Source organism: Micromys minutus (assembly GCF_963924665.1).
Source record: "Micromys minutus genome assembly, chromosome: 20".
Classification (NCBI taxonomy): Eukaryota; Metazoa; Chordata; class Mammalia; order Rodentia; family Muridae; genus Micromys; species Micromys minutus.
Genome location: NC_137955.1, coordinates 40,749,259 through 40,765,459, shown reverse-complemented (window position 1 = coordinate 40,765,459; position 16,201 = coordinate 40,749,259). Strand labels below are relative to the sequence as shown.

General features: G+C 41.5%; 1 protein-coding gene across 1 annotated transcript; it reads right to left on the bottom strand.

Annotated features, from left to right (window-relative positions):
* Nucleotides 1-204: 204 nt before the first annotated feature.
* ZNF622 (zinc finger protein 622) lies at nt 205-13,728 on the bottom strand. The gene is made up of 6 exons (XM_080933701.1): nt 13,016-13,728; nt 11,172-11,420; nt 10,900-11,062; nt 5,748-5,860; nt 1,340-1,483; nt 205-436 (listed from the first exon to the last, which is right to left on the bottom strand). The coding sequence occupies exons 1-6, from the start codon at nt 13,629-13,631 to the stop codon at nt 309-311; spliced, it is 1,413 nt and encodes a 470-aa protein (XP_080789827.1). The 5' UTR covers nt 13,632-13,728; the 3' UTR covers nt 205-308.
* Between the last annotated feature and the right edge of the window lie 2,473 nt (nt 13,729-16,201).

Here is a 16,201-nt window from a genome sequence, read left to right as displayed (position 1 = left end):
GTTATTCCAAATTTTAAACTAATTTCCAGTAGACAAATTACTTATGTTTCCCGTCCTATGCTGACAGCCAGAAAGCATCTGAAAGCCGAGGCAGTAAAGCAACTGTCAGGAGGTAATGCAGGTCCTGGAGCCCAACAAGCATGTCAGTGCTCAAAAATGACATTTGAAGACAAGCATGTTTTTTTTTTGACTTTATTAGATCAGAACAAATAAAGTAGCAGCAAAAGAACCATGCGGCAATCTGGTTTCACGGGTCCTCAGACAAGGAGAGAAGTGCAGCGAGAGATACATCTCTCAGTCTTAGTCTCTCAGAATCTCACTTGGGCCCTAAAGTGCATCTGCTTGGTGGCATTGTTCTTCATCCCTGTCTTCAGCATCCATTTGGATTTCATCCTCTGAACATACTGCATGTCCCGTTCACGCATGAGAGCTGCTCCTGTGGTTGGAAGGAGGGTAAGAAAGAAGGCAAGGGTCTCTTATTTACTGTCCAGAGTAAGTCAAATCTTTGTTGAGAATTTCCAAAATTGGCTTAGGACAAGTGGGTTCTGATATTTAAAGACAGAATCTAATGTGGGGGTTCCAAGCAATGGGGCTCAGAGATCTGCATGCATCTAAGAACTGTGCATATCAGAACTTTGTAAACAGTGATGTTCGCAATGTTTTTAGACACTATGGCTTTCTGGGACATCAGAAAGGAAGTTATCTTCACCACCTCCACTTGGACTTTACTTCCCAGAAGAGCAGAGAAGACAGCTCTGTACAGCAAACTATGAGAGTTAAGTAACAGCACATTGTGGTGTCGAAGCTTAAAAACTTCAGCTGTCAGCTTTATTCACTGCAATCTGTTTCTATTGGGAAAATCTGCCAATAGGGGAGCTATGTAGCAAGTGCACTATATCACATATGCATTAGGACAGACAAGCCTCAACTCTAAGGTGGGTCCTGTTCATTTCCCTTGTACAATGAACAAACAGAAGCTGAAATTTAATAATGCTCATGATATAAGAATTTATAACGTGAGACTACAAATGTCATGTTAGGCTTCACTAAGATCCTATTTAATTTCTGTGTTATCTCCAGATAATTTCAGCTTGTAATGATTTCTAAGATTTTTTTATACATATTATCTTTTGGAAACATTCATGATGCATATTAAGTTACCAGGCCAGGAATATTAATTTTTTAAGTCATGGAGTCTTAGTCTTGCCCTAAGTATCCCGAGATAATAGAAGTCCTGGAACTAAGAAGTCAGGTTTCCCCTGGGAAGCAGTCAGAAGGACAATACAAATAACATGTCACACAAGCACCCAGGAAATACATGCATATGAGCACGCTGTACCTGTGCTGCCCGTCCACCCCAGGGCTCGGTACTGCTGGAGGACCCGGCCCACGGCCTTCTGATTTCTAGCAACTGTCACAGCTCTTGGCAAGCCAAATCGTTGTTTGTAATATCTCATCAAGGAGCGATGACCCACTCTGGCACCTGTTTTTCGAGAAAGCGATATTTAAACACTGTTCTTTCAAGTCAGACCTATAAGCCAAAAAAAAAAAGATCTTCAATGGCACCAAGCCTGAGGAATCCTAGAAGAAAAACAGATATAACCAGGGCAATGTTTATATGTTACAGAAAAACAGTCCAGTATTAAGTAAATATATAAAGGATAAAAAGCCCCAAGAGAAAGAAGATAGAGCAGGAAACAGCCCTGACATTAGGTCTACAAGCCATGATCGGAGCACAAGAGAAATGAAACCATTTTTTCTCTGGTTCAGTTTTCTATTCCAGTCGGCCTCCAATGGGAGTGAATTTTACCCCACAGGGAATCTGGCACTGACTGTAGATGTCTTTAATTGTTACAGATGGAGTGATACTGGCATCTAGTGGCTAAAGGACAGAGATGCTACTGAACATATTAAAATGCACAAGCTGATCACCAGCATCAAGTATTACTTGGCCTCATTGACAAAGCTGATACACTCCTTCCTAAATAAAGAAAACTTCCTGATTGCATCAAAAAGACTAAGCTAAATTCTCTTCAGACCTCTGATTATTTACAGAAACCTAATAAAACAAATCAAATTTTGAGAAATAAGTTCTTAATTTTAATTTTTACTACATGCTGATGTAATTACAAATATGGTTATATGTACCACTGCAGACTTTCCATTAATAGTGCAATACATTAAGCAAAACAGAAAGAGTACCAGCGAGATGGAGGGCAGGTATAAGTGCATGCTATGCTGACGTGACAATATGAGTTCAATCCCCAGAAACCAGATTAAGGTGGGTAAAGACTCAACCCCAGAGTTATCCTCTGGCTTCCCACACACACACTATGGCACATGCACGCAAACAACCCCCACCCACTCACAATAACAGTAAGTACAATTTTAAAACAAAGAAAAGAGAACATACATTTCAAGTTAGGAAAAGTAAAGGACAATGGTATTGGCCACGTAAAGTCTGGAATTTCTGTAATTAATAAAACCTTTAAGTAAAGTTATTTACTGAAGGAACAATTTGAGGTTCCTATATAAGGATGAGGTTTATCTGTCCAAAATCCACTCCACCAGTCCATAAGTTTAATGGAACACAGCCAAACTCACCCACATCTCTACTGGCTTTTGAGTTACAAAAGCAGATCTGAACAATTAGTAGAGACAGAATGGTACACAAAACTATTGTTTTCTGGTCATTTATAGGGATGTAATCAAATCATATGGCTTGACTTATGAGTAGGGAAACTAATAAATATGGTAAGCTCTGGGATAGCTAACTCTAGATTCCACCAGAGAAATGGCTTCCAAAGGTAATTCTCTCATACTAGGGACTGGTCCTTAGATCAGTGGCATCTATATCACCTGTGGGTTTACTAATAAAAACAGGCTATGTTTTTTAGAAAAATATTACTTAGGACATAAGCAATCAAATACCTTTCCAAATAGAAACACATAGGCTATTTAACATATACACAAGGCATGAAATAGTCATTCCCACTAAAAATAAATATTTATAGGTAAAATCCTGGTATAGTTCATGATTTTCAACTTATGTAAATAAAATCATTGCCAATTATGCATATATGAATAGTTTATCACATAGGCTGTAGAAGGCTATATTTGCTTTTCACATCTGTGTAACTGACATGGAAAAACGTGTCAAGTTATTTATGAGTCCCTGTACGCTTGGAGAATATTCCTTGCCACTGAGATGTGATGTTCTGTGACCAGTCTCAGGGCATGACAAAAAGAAACTTCAAATTTAATCTTGTGGTCTTTGGATACCAATGTGGATGGATAAAAGGTAAAACCAGCTATTTGATATTTTTATGGCAAGACCTTGGTTTGTACCTGTGCCTCAACTCAGGGAAACATGTTCTCAACATCCATGTGAGATCAATATATTGGGAAAACACACATATCTAAGTGAAGGTCCTCTCAGTAAACCTCAAGATTATTTACTGGGATTTCCAAATTATAATGTTAGGCCAGGATGGTCCAGATTTACAAGGACGGTTATCCCTAAATGAATAAAAAATAAAGTTAGCAATTATGGTATAGTAAGTCTATATGTATATTTGTAAGCAATATTTGGAAGGACATCTTACAGCTGTCCTTCTGAGAGCTGATAGGAGAGAAGCGAGCTATTCTTGCTGTCAGTTAACAGTGAAAATTTGACATTAACACTATATATAGCACAAGAGCAGCTTAACCTGAAGGTCCTTGGGAAGAACAGATTAGCTTTAGAATGCTGTGCCTGCACAGTAACAAGTTATGTAAGACTTAGTAAATTCCTGACCATATACCTTTTACCATGTAACTGTTGAAACTGTCCATTCCTGAACACCCAAAGCAACTGATATCAAATACTAAAGTGTCTCCAAATCTAATTCTCTAAGATTAACTGTGCATTTCTCATGGATACAACAGCAGTTTCATCTTGCCAGCTGGCAGATAAATCAATGTATATTTCACACCAATTTCCTCCATATGAACTGAAGAATAATAAAGAAAGTGCAAAGGAACTGACCCAAGACACAGCGTTCCAAAGAAATGCTCCAAGCGCCCTCTACTGGTTATTTTTTCATTGATTCAGGAACCATCGAGCTGCTGATTTGATTATGGAACAATCTTGAGTCTACACTTAGGTACCATAACAGATGCTTTTGAAACCAGTTTAGAGCAAACTCTTAGGTGTATGATTCTTCCCAAATTGGCTTACACTAACACCCATGCTAATGCTGGCACATAAACTGAGCCTGTCCAGAGATTTCAGAGGTCATTTATTCAAAAACTATTAGTGGATCCATGTGCTGCATTTTTATACAAGGTTATTCTTTATGTTGGGAAGACTAAAATTCTCCCTGTTGGCACTTTTGAAATAACTGCCCTCCATCATCATTAAGGTATATACATAGTGCTGTAAAACAGAAGTGATTGTAAATCCACTACACTTTTCTACAAGGTATGTTCAGATTTCTACTTTCTGAGTTGTTACAAATGTGTAATGAGGCACAAGAGAAAAATCAAGTATGACTCTTACTTCCTGTGTAATTCCTCTGCTCACTATTCCTTCATTAGTACAGACCAAGACTCAAGTGAGTTTGCCTTCCCTTTGAAAACCACTGCCACCATCTCAATCAACAAATATTTATCCTGTTTTTATGTATCTGAGATCCAGTGCTAAGACTCTCCTCAACTATTAGAGACAGGCAACCCAAGCACTGTTATCCAACTGTCAGCATGTCAAACTATGTTGGAAGCCCATTACAGTTTGAATATGAGCTGCTCCCCCAGTGAAAACCTAGAACCTTGAGGTGGAGGTACCTAGCTGACAGAAGTGTGTCACTGGAGACTGCTTTATCCCTACTTCTTTTGCCTCACTTTTCTACCACACAACCCCACAGCCATGATATTGTTACCCAAAACCAATTCGATAAATGACTATGGACCGAATTTTCTGAAACCATGAACCAAGATAAGTCCTTTGTTTAATCCAGAACTTTTTGGTTGAAGCTATGCAAAGGTAACTAATACAAAGCCTGAACTATGTATGGCCACAGTACCAAAGGAATTATGTTCAAAGAGGGAGAGGAATATTGAGGAGGAGGAACCTGAGAGAAAGGTTAATGAATTGGCTTAGCTGATAATGTGTGTATCATGTAAGGACCTGTATTCAGACGCCCAGGACCTAGGTAAATAGCTGGGACTGTCCACACACATCTAACCCAAGAGCTGGGGGGTGGATCCCTGGAACTCAGTGGCCAGTATGGCATAACTGATAAGAAACTACCAAATAATAAGGAGTAATAAGAGCAACTCAGGAAGATGTCCAACCTCTGACCTCTATAGACACACATGTGCACACATGTGCCCCCACACACATATACAAACATATATTACACATTCATACACATACACACACACAAAATATAAGACACAAAGAAAAAGACATACACAGAAGAGAGAAATAGAGGGTGAGCGATTTATCAGTCTGCATTAAAAAAATAATTAATTAAATACCCAGTCAAAATATTCTAAATCCGAAAGGAAATAAGGAAAAACAATAACCCAATTTTAATAAACAGCCAACCTAAAGCTAAGTAAATACTTTTAAGTTTACAAGTACTTGAGAAAACACACACACAAAGACTCATGTTCTTTTCCCTCAGTATAGCAGGTAACTGATGAAGACATGCTTCTTCCACAACACATTGGTACAAAGCTACTTTTTAAACAAATACACTTACCAGAAGGAAGTATCAGCTCCATGGTTTCATCATCACATTCCAAGATCTTTTCTGAGGACAAGTCCTCAGTCTCAGCAGGGTCCTGCCCCTCCTTGTAATCTGGGTAGCTACTCCTGTAACAGTAAAATAACACTAACAAACAGACTTAACTAAGTGGGAGACCTGCACAGGCAAATGTGGCAAAGCTACCAACTGCTTCCAGGGAATGCCCACTAAAAGAACTGAGGGATAAAAACTACTGTCAGAATCTTTCTGCAATATATGTGACAGAATGACCCCTAAAAGGACATTTTTTCTCTCTCTAGAAAGATTACCAAATGCAGAAAATATGAATAAAGAGCTGGACATGCAATTATAGCTCACTTACAATATAGACAAATTCCAGAAGACTGCAGCTCAACAGAATTCTGTGATGATACAAAAACATATTTCTATGTGCCTCATGCTAGCTTTAGATATAAAGGGTTCTAAATTTTTAAAAATACAGATAGTGTGACTAAAGCACTGAATTTTTAATATGCATCTTTTATTAAGCAGCCATAGGATGTGGCTAGTAATTACCACACCTGACAGTATAGTTCTAAAAGAAACTCTGTTTCTAAATATATCCAAAATTTTGTATTTAAATGCACATACAGAGAAGTAACTAGACAGTGATGGGAGATGCTCAGTGGGTGTGATGGTTCGCATTACCTTGACCCAGGGAGTGGCACTATTAGAAGGTGTGAGCTTGGAGGAAGTGTGTCACTCTGAGGGTGGGCTTAGAGACATTCCTCCTAACTGCCTGAGGATGCTCAGTCTGTTCCTGGCTTCCAGATGTAGAATTCTCAGCTTCTTCTGCACCATGACTGCCTGAACGGAGCCATGCTCTTACCTAGATGATAATGGACTGAACCTCTGAACCTGTAAGCCAGCCTCAATTAAATGTTGTCATTTATAAGACTTGCCTTGGTCATAATGTATTTTCACAGCAATGGAAACCCTAACTAAGACAGTGGGTAAAGTACCTGCTATGCAACCAGACCTAAGTTCAACTTCCAGCACCCACATAAAAACAAAGCACAGCAATGCCTGCCTAAAACCACCACACGAGGGGAGTGAAGACAAGAGTATCTAAGGAGCTTGCTGGCCAGCCAGTCTAGCTGAATTGGTAAGCTCCAAGTCCCAGTGAGACCTTGTTTCAAAAAATAAGGTGGAACATGACCAAGGAAGACATCTAACACCAACTTTGGGTGTCCATATGGCATGTACATATGTGCATACATATAACACATGCAGCATACACATACACACAAACAATAAACTTCAATTTAAAAAAGTAGTTGGACAAAATAAACACTGAAATACTCATAGCTAAACAACCAATAAGAAATAGATAAAAGACTAAATCAGAAACAAAAATACCTCCAAGCAGCTAATTAATATGTAAAAGAGTTCACAATTACATTGTTCATAATAAAATACAAAGTAAAACCACTATACATTTAGCCATATGGCTAAAAAGAAAAACTTGCCCCCACTAACAGAGAACACATGGGGGAAGGAAATGAGCTCACATTCACATACATCTGTATTTGTCCATCTCTTATGGGCCAGCTACAGACATATACAGTTGGTAAATATGCACATTACAGAGATCAGCAGGATGGCAGAGCAGCATTATTTCTATCAGCTCAAAACCGGAAACCACTCAGTGTCAACCGCTACAGTAGATATGAACTAGAGACAGTCAATCTAGTAATCTTAAAGAAAAGTCTCTAATTATATGAAACAGAATGGGTCTGGAGAGATGACTCAGAGGTTAAGAATACTGGTTCTTGGAGAGGACCCAGGTTCAGTTATCAGCACCCACATGATGGATCACAACTAACTATTTGTAACTCCAGTTCCTGAGGTTCTGACCTCTGCAAGCACTGGGTATATATGATATACCCAGTACATATGATATACATACAAACATTCAAGTAAAATGCTCATATACGTAAAAAACGAACCTGGAGGAAAATTTTAAAAAACAAGCAAAAAACAGAATGGATGAGTTTCCCAAAAGTATAGTTGAACAAAAGGTGCCAGACCCAAAGGGTACATTCTTTGCTATTCTATTTATATAAAGTTCAAATATATGGGATCCAACCTTCATTCAATAAAGTTTAAATACACACAAAACCTATCTATGTAGATATGTAATGCTAATTCCTGGAAATACACTCAATTTCAAGTCCAAAACAAGAGTTATCTTGGAAGGGTGGAATTATAATCTGTTCACTTCTTTAGACCAGTAAATCAAAGTACTTATTGAGTACTTAATTAATGCTAGCCTTGTAAATATTTTCTATTTTCAAAGGTTTCTCATTAAATATTATTAACTTTTGCTTTGTAAAGCAAATAAATCATTTAATGTTCATTTTTAAGTATGCTCATATTATTCATTATTTTTGGAGCCAAAGAATACATTAAGTCCAAAAGCACACTTAGACAAAGAAAAATACTATTCTTTTTTGAGGTTTTGTTGGTGGTCGTACTAGGAAAAAAAGTTGAGACCTTAACAAGCTAGACAAGTACTTTCCTACTGAGCCATCCCTGGCCAAGAAACTGGCCACTGACATCAGTAATCAACTTTAATTGATAGCAACAGCCTGAGCAGCACACTCAGCAAACAGTAACATGCAATAAAAGGAGCTACATGCTATCAAGAAGACAAACAATAAGCAACAATATATGTTGAATGAAATGGCAATAAGAACTATGATAAAAATAATTACATTGCTGTTTTATGGAAGACAGTCACATGGAGGTCACAATGGCAAGGTAAAATCTGAGTGATTCAGGAAATGAAAACCCAAATCTTCGGACTCTCAAGCTAAAGCTAAAAAAAGCTCCCAGGTCCACATACTCGATATCTGTTAGAAAAATATCCAGGAATCTAAAAAGCAGAACCATGGCTAGAATCAGAACACTAGGACATCGTAGGCCATCACACTTTGGCTTTTACTTTAAGAAGGAAGGCCCTTGAAATATTTTGAGCAGCATTAACATGACTTAATGTTATACAAGGATCCCTCAAGCTACCTTTGAGACTATAAGAGAGGGAGTGAGGATGAAAAATAAGATCAAGCAGGGAACAAGATTTAGTGACAGTGGATGGAGACCTAGACCTGGAGGAAGGGAAAAGTAGTCACACACTAAAGGTAATATCAAGGTAGATGAAACAGATTTAAGAATTAATGCAATATACCCCGAAGACACTCCAATATATAACAAGGACACATGCTACACCATGTTCATAGCAGCCTTATTTATAATAGCCAGAAGCTGGAAAGAACCCAGATGTCCTTCAGCAGAGGAATGGATACAAAAAGTGTGGTACATTTACACAATGGAGTACTACTCAGCTATTAAAAACAACTTTATGAAATTTCTAGGCAAGTAGCTGGAACTAGAGAATATCATCCTGAGTAAGGTATGCCCAGTCACAAAAGAACACACATGGTATGCACTCACTGATAAGTGGATACTAACCCCAGAAATCTCAGAATAACCAAGAAACAATTCACAGACCTTATGAAGCTCAAAAAGAAGGAAGGCCAAAAATGTGGCTGCCTCAGTCCTTCTTAGAAGGGAGAACAAAACACTCACAGGAGGAAATACAAGGTCAAATAGAGGAGCAGGTATTGATGAAAAGATTATCAAGTGCCTCACCTGGGGATGAGCACTACCCCATATGCAGCCATCAAATCCAAGCAGTATTGATGTTGCCAAGAAGTACTTACTGGCAGGAACCAGATAGAGATGCCTCCACAGGGGCTCTACCAGAGTCACACAGATAAGCTGAGCATGCTTGCAGCTAACCATCGGACTGAACATAGGGACCCCAATGAAAGTGCTAAAGAAAGGACTGAAGGAACTTGAAGGGGTTGCAACCTCATGGGAAGAACAACATCATCAACCAACCAAACCCTCCACAACTCCCATGGACTACAACACCAACCACTGAGCACACATTGAGAGACCTATGGCTTCAGTTGTATATGTAGCAGAAGATAGCAGTGTCTGGGATCAATGTGACAAGAGGCCTTTGGTCCAGGGAAGGCACATTTTCCCAATGTACAGGAATGCCAAGGTAATGGGGTGGAGAGGGTGATTTAGAGATGGATGCTTTAGAGATATAAATTGGAGATACTGAAATTTACAAAACAGAGTAGAAACTTAAATATACAAGCAGCTGCAGATAAAAAAATCAGAATGTCTATACTTTAATATTTCAAGCCAATTACTAATGTTATGGCCTCTTGACTTACCTTTGCTATTTGCTTAGCCTACTCCCAATTAGACATTCAGTCTAAAGGTCAAATACACTGCTGTCTGACAGGAAATTAGAAAGGGACAAATATTATCTTATTGCTTAGGGAGGATGTGTTTTATCTCTAGCAGAAATTCAAATCTGTCTTCTATACTGTATCACCTCTAACCTAATTATGCAATTCAACTGCCACCCTCAATTGAAAACTACAAAATCAGGAAGAGAAGGCAAAAGCAAGTTCTAAAAGACGAAAATTTTCTGACCACCTGTATCACTTGGCATGGTACTTAAACACACCTGTACATACACTATGCTATTTCACATACATTTTGACAAAAGAAACTACTTATTCAAGAACACCTAACTTACTTGTTGTGTACATATGAACTTGTATGAACTGCTCAAGATTCCAGTTAGAACTAAACTATCTATAAAATAATTTCACTGTGAAATGCCAATATTTGGTATAGACTATCAGCAGTTCAATTTTTTTTAGTAGATGGTCTGTGATTTAGTTTCGCAGGGAACCCAGAATGTGAAACCTAATTTTTAAATTTCTAGTCATAAAGTAATTAGCAAAATTAAAGTATGACTATTTAATCACAAAGAACAAAAGCAAGTCATTCACACTCACTTTGGGCTAGAGATCTTCCCTTTTCTAGATGTGTTCAAGTGAGCTTATAGCTTAGGTACGTGTAATGCGGGTAAAGAAAAATTCTGGGCAAAGCTGAGGTGCTATCTCAACTCATTGCATAGTGAGCCCAACTCACTTCCAGAAGAGGGGACCAAACATTGTGTATTATCCACTGCGGTATAAATATGACCTCAAATCACCTCACAAACCCATCTTACCTAAAATCATAGAAGTCTGCAAATTCCAATGCAGCGTCACCATCTGTGAAGAGCTTACAGTGGCTTTTGTCATTCATGTGTGCCTGTACAGCTTCCGTGGAATAGAAGGACTTTCCTTTCTCATTGCACCACAAGCAAATTTTGCCAACACCGACTTTCTCTCCTGGTCATGTGGAAAAATATAAAATCAATCTTTAGTAGTCAGATTAAATCTGTCTACTTATTCTCAGAAACTGAAAGTATTTCATCAAAAGCAAAATAATTGCACTTACCCAAATATTTAATTAGTCCTTTCAAATCTGAGAGATACTCTATATCAGGAATAAAAAAGCTGTGAATTTTAGTCATATGAGCCACATTCTTCACGAGGGAGCTTGAATGATGGGAACAAAATAAGCAGTCTGTTATTGGGATGGCACCTAGGGGTTGGCTTTCCCCGGCCTCTGCATCTTCTGCATCCTCCTCCTCCACTTCAGGGTTCTCACATTCCAATCCATCATCAGAATCAATATCTTCCCAATCTTTAATCGAGAGTTTTGAAAAACAAATTTACTTTTAAAGGTGTGATAAAGTAAGCACAATCAGACTCCAAATGCTTCATGACATATCACAAGTCCTGCCTGTTCCCCTGAAGCCAAGTTCTCTTTCAAGACCTCAGTTTTAGCTATTACCCTCAGACAAGTGAAATAGTTGATAACTGCTTTCCTAAGCATTGCTGCACCTAGCCTAGTACTGAACATCGACTTATTCCTATCTGGTTGAGTAACTGTCTACCATTTGCACATCACAGGAATACTTCAGTGTATATTATAGTGTGTGCAGGCCTGTTTTATGAATGTTTTAGTTTGAATGTATGTGTCCTTCCAAGTTCAACTTAATCACCAATGTAACAAATGGGGCCTCTAGGAGCCTCATGAGTTGATATCCTAAGAAAGACCTAACTGAACTAGCTAGTCTCCTTGTCTTTTGCTCGTCCTCCATAAATGCACAACCTGGATCTCTCTGCCTTTTCCATCATGTGAACGAAGCCTTAGAAAAACATCCCTTCATGGAATAGGCCTCACGAGACAGTCAAGGTGCCAGCAGCAAGACTTATTACTTTCTAACCTCCATGACTGTGGCAAAATACACTTATACTGTCTGTAAATAACTTAGCTTGAGATATTTGGTTATAGAAGCAGAAACTGACCAAGACATGAACAGAAACACAGTCAGTATTAACAGTGCTGTGGGGGTGAATAATCAGCTCATAAAGTAAAGAGACTTGGGGGCTAGCTGGAGCCCCACATGTCGGGCTTGTAGGCGGAACATGAAACCCTCACTCAGTTTTAATCAACTAAGTAAAATGTAAAATCCTAAGCCACGCTAACGACAAATTCTACGGCAGCATGCCAATACCATGTCTTTCTCTGCACCACTGTAACCCTTCCTGATCCAGACTAAAAAGAAGCAAGTTTCACCCGTTTAGAAAGCATCTCTATTTTTTTATTCTGTTTTCAAGCAATGCCTTAGGTCCTGGATCTAAGGCATTTAGATCCTCACCAGAGACGCAGAGCAGCGAGGCATTTAAACTACCTTTGCTCTTACTCTAAAATGTCCTATTGACACCCATCATTTTATACAACGAACACAAGCTACTGGCTTCAAAACATATTAAGAAAACTTGGTAGAATTTTTTTTTTTTTAATTAAAGCTCGTGTTGTCAATAATAAGACGTTTGAACAATCACCATGTACCTTTCCGGTCCACACAAAGTTTGGTGGGGCCGGGAGCAAGCATAAAAATGGAGGCCTAAATCCATCTGCAGAACTAGTTACAAGACATCAATCAGGTTACAACTTTAAACCCAACTTTAAACCTGGAACCCAACTCCCGCGAAGGCTGCGGTAAAAGGGTAAGAAAGTCAAGGCCAGCCTGGAAAAGGGACACCCGGTCGCAAACGTAAACAATGAAGGAGGCCGGGGCTGGGCCTCCGTGGAGTGCTTCCCAGACATGAGCGGGCGTAGTTGAAACCCCTCGGACGGCGACACCGCTGAGAATGGACCCAGCATTTCATCGCAATCGGAATGTCTCCTGGAACCTGCGCCTCACCCCAGCCCCCCGACAGGGCCATTACCTTCGTCGTCTTCCTCTCCCTCCTCCTCACTCTCCTCCCATTGCTGCTTCGCCAGCTTCTTGGCCTGCTGTTCGAACCACTGGAGCCGGGGCGGCTTCTCCGTCGGGTCGCGCTCCGGAGTGCCCCGTCTGCCCGCGCCCGCCGCCCTCCTCGATTCGTCCGGGGGCACGGAGGGCGCTTTCTTGGGAGACGTGGAAGGCTGGGCCTTGATAGCCTGCTGGATGGCGGCGTTCATGGCATCCTTGTTCACACTGTCCACGCCCAGCCCCTTCTCCAAGTTCTTCTCGTTCATCATCTCCACTTGCCGGCTCACGGCCTGCACCGCCTTCTTCTCCAGCTCCACGTGCCGCCGGGACTTGAGGTGGTTTTCGTAGGCGTTGAACGTGGCGAACTTCTTGCTGCACACGGTGCAGTAGGTGGCCGTGCCCTTGCTCTCCTCCTCCGCCACCGCCCGCTGCGCCCGCACCCGCTCCTGGAAGCCTTCGGCGGTCACCGGGGCCATGTTAGCCACCTTGCGCCGCAGGTTGTAGCGGTGCCAGTCGGTCTTGTAGTGCGCCCGCTGCAGCTCCGCGTCGCGGAACGCCACCCGGCAGGTGATGCAGGTGTACGTCGCCATTGCAGGACGGGAAGGAAGACACGACCTAGCCGAGAACCTTTTAGTCTTGAGCAGCCTTCTCGTCTCACAAGCTACGAAAACACTCCCCCGCCTACAGCCTCGGAAAGGCACACTAGACTCGGGCTTCCGGGGTCTCCCTGAGGTAACTTCCGGCACACACAGGAAACTATTGACTGCTAGCTAGGAAGTCCCGCCTGTGTCCTTGGCCACGCCCCGGAAGACGGTGGAACTTCATTCTCTTCCGGTGCTGCTGGATCCGCCCTGTCAATCAGAGGTGGGTGTTCCTGGAGGATGCAGTGGCCTCCTTGTGACTGACTGCGTCTAGCGGTTGTGTCGTGCGCTGTGGCGAGGTTAGAGGGATGGGTGTGGGAGAGAAAGAAGGGCGTGGGTGCCTGGGACGTCTATTGAGAGGTAGATCCCTTCAAGACTGTCCCCCGCACCTCTGGAAAGAGAGATCAAAGGTGACGACCGCATGGGACTTCCGGACCCCTCACCTAGCCTGTTGCCCTAGTGGCTTTGCAGGGAAGGGCGAGGACGAAACTCTGGAACGAAAAGGTTTCCGGCTGGGTGCCAAAAGCACAGCCTAGCCACTGTCCCACAAAATATAATGCCAGCCACATGTGAGATTTTAAATCCAAGCAGCCATGTAAAAAGTCAAACTATGTGAAGTTGCTTTTAACCATCAAAATACTGTTTCATCATCTAAAAGTTAAAAGCATCTGTGATGAGTTTTACGCTCCTTTGTAGGTACTAAATTTTCGAGCTCCCGTGTGTAGAACAGCAGCAATTCTTATCAGTTCGTAAATGCCACATGTCGTTAGCCCCATCTGCCTATATAACCTCATACATACGGGCAGTGTTTCTTGGGAAAATGTGAATCTGAAAAGCTTCGTGGGTTGATCTGCACTGTCTGGCCGAAGCTTCCAGTAGAGTTTATTCTTACTCGGGTTAGATCGTGTTCCCTTGTATTCAAGATCAAGTGGCTTTGCTTTGATTCTAAGATTTAAACCAGGCCTTCTCCACCCCTGCCACATCCTCTGTTTTATCCCTCCCTTAACTCACCCTGGTTCCATCATGATCTCAGTCGTTCTCATAGATTAGGCGAGCACATATTTGGTATTGTGTTAGAAATCCTTTGCTATGCTATTCTGCTTGAACATCCTTGCCAGCTTGCTCCCTTTTGTATGCCTTTGCCCAAATGCCTTTATGGGGGGCTTTTCTAGAATCTTTTGTCAAAAAATAGTGCCAGCACCCCATTTCTAATAGTAGTAGTAGTATCATCCCAAATGTTGCCCCCCACGTCCCTCATTGCAGAGTTCTTTACCTATCCCCTTCCTCTTTGCCTCTGAGAGGGTGCCCCACCATAGCCCCTCATAGGGGCTCAAGACTATAGGGGATTAGGCATATCCTCTCCCACCGAGGCCAAACAATGCAGTCCTCTGCTACATATGTGCTGCAAGACCCTTTCTTAAGTCCTTACTAGGTGTTGCTTTTTATCACTGTTATCTATTGTGGTGTATTGGATCACTCTAATATTTAGCATCAAAACATTCCGTTTCTGTAAAGCAAGCACCAACTGTGCCCGAGCTAGGTGGTCCTTATGTACTCTCTCACACGAGTTCATGGTGAACCTCTGGCCAAGGCTGAAGTAACCCAAAGGGTTGAGTATTTTACCGTGGCTGGAGGAGTCTCATCAGAAAAGACTCGCTTGGCTATTAGCAAGAGATTTTGTTTCCTTGTCAACTGAATCTTTTCATAGTACTGTCGCGCGCCCATGCTTCCCGCCGATAGGAACAGGCGTGCAACAACAAACAGATTCTTCTGCGGACAACCTTTATTGTACAGCACTCTGAGCAGGGGGCTTCTTGAGCAGGAAACTTCTCTCTGAGCCGGGGACTCCCTACCGGGGTCTACTGTATAGGCGACCTCTCACGTGCAGTCTCCCACGTGCGATCTCTCTGCCCAGTCTCTCTCCACGTGGGATCTCTCTGCCATCTCTCCACGTGGGGTCTACCGCAATCTCTCCACTATCTCCCACGTGGGAGAGAAATGCACTGCTTATATATGCCTAAGAGACTTGTGTTGCTACCTGATTGGTGCATCCTCCAGTAGCTCATTCACGTGCCCCGAGATTGGGCTGTAACTTATATGGTTGCCAAGCAACATGAGGGGAAAGGTTTTTGTAGGCTGAACAATGGGCGGGAAGCTGGCGCCATCTATTGGCGCCAACGGCTTCCTACATAGTACTACTTGTCTTCAGAGGACGGCAGTTAGCTTCCCTTTGGCCTTTCCAGGTCTGGTGTTGACTGGGTGCTTTTACAGTATTGTCTGATGTAGGGGAGTGGGACTAGGCAGACTGTATGCTAGTTATCTTGACTACAAATTCCATGAATACAGGCTTCCCTTTCATTGCTGCGTACCCAACACTAGAACACCAGGGTGGACTCAATTCAGTGTTTCTTAAAACTACAATTTTGTACTTCAAAGGTTAAATCTTATGTTTTTCTCTTTGTTGCAGAAAGTTTTTTTTCCAAGATAATATAGAATTTTTGCAATAACAGCTTTCTAGA

Bases quoted from the DNA above. Each gene is read 5' to 3' on its own strand.
- ZNF622 (XM_080933701.1), bottom strand. From the start codon at position 13,631: ATGGCGACGTACACCTGCATCACCTGCCGGGTGGCGTTCCGCGACGCG. The intron at 1,484-5,747 runs GTAAGTGTATTT...CTCGAAAAACAG, and splicing joins GGAGCTGATACTTCCTTCTG to GTGCCAGAGTGGGTCATCGC. The intron at 437-1,339 runs GTACAGCGTGCT...TTCCAACCACAG, and splicing joins GGGGTGGACGGGCAGCACAG to GAGCAGCTCTCATGCGTGAA.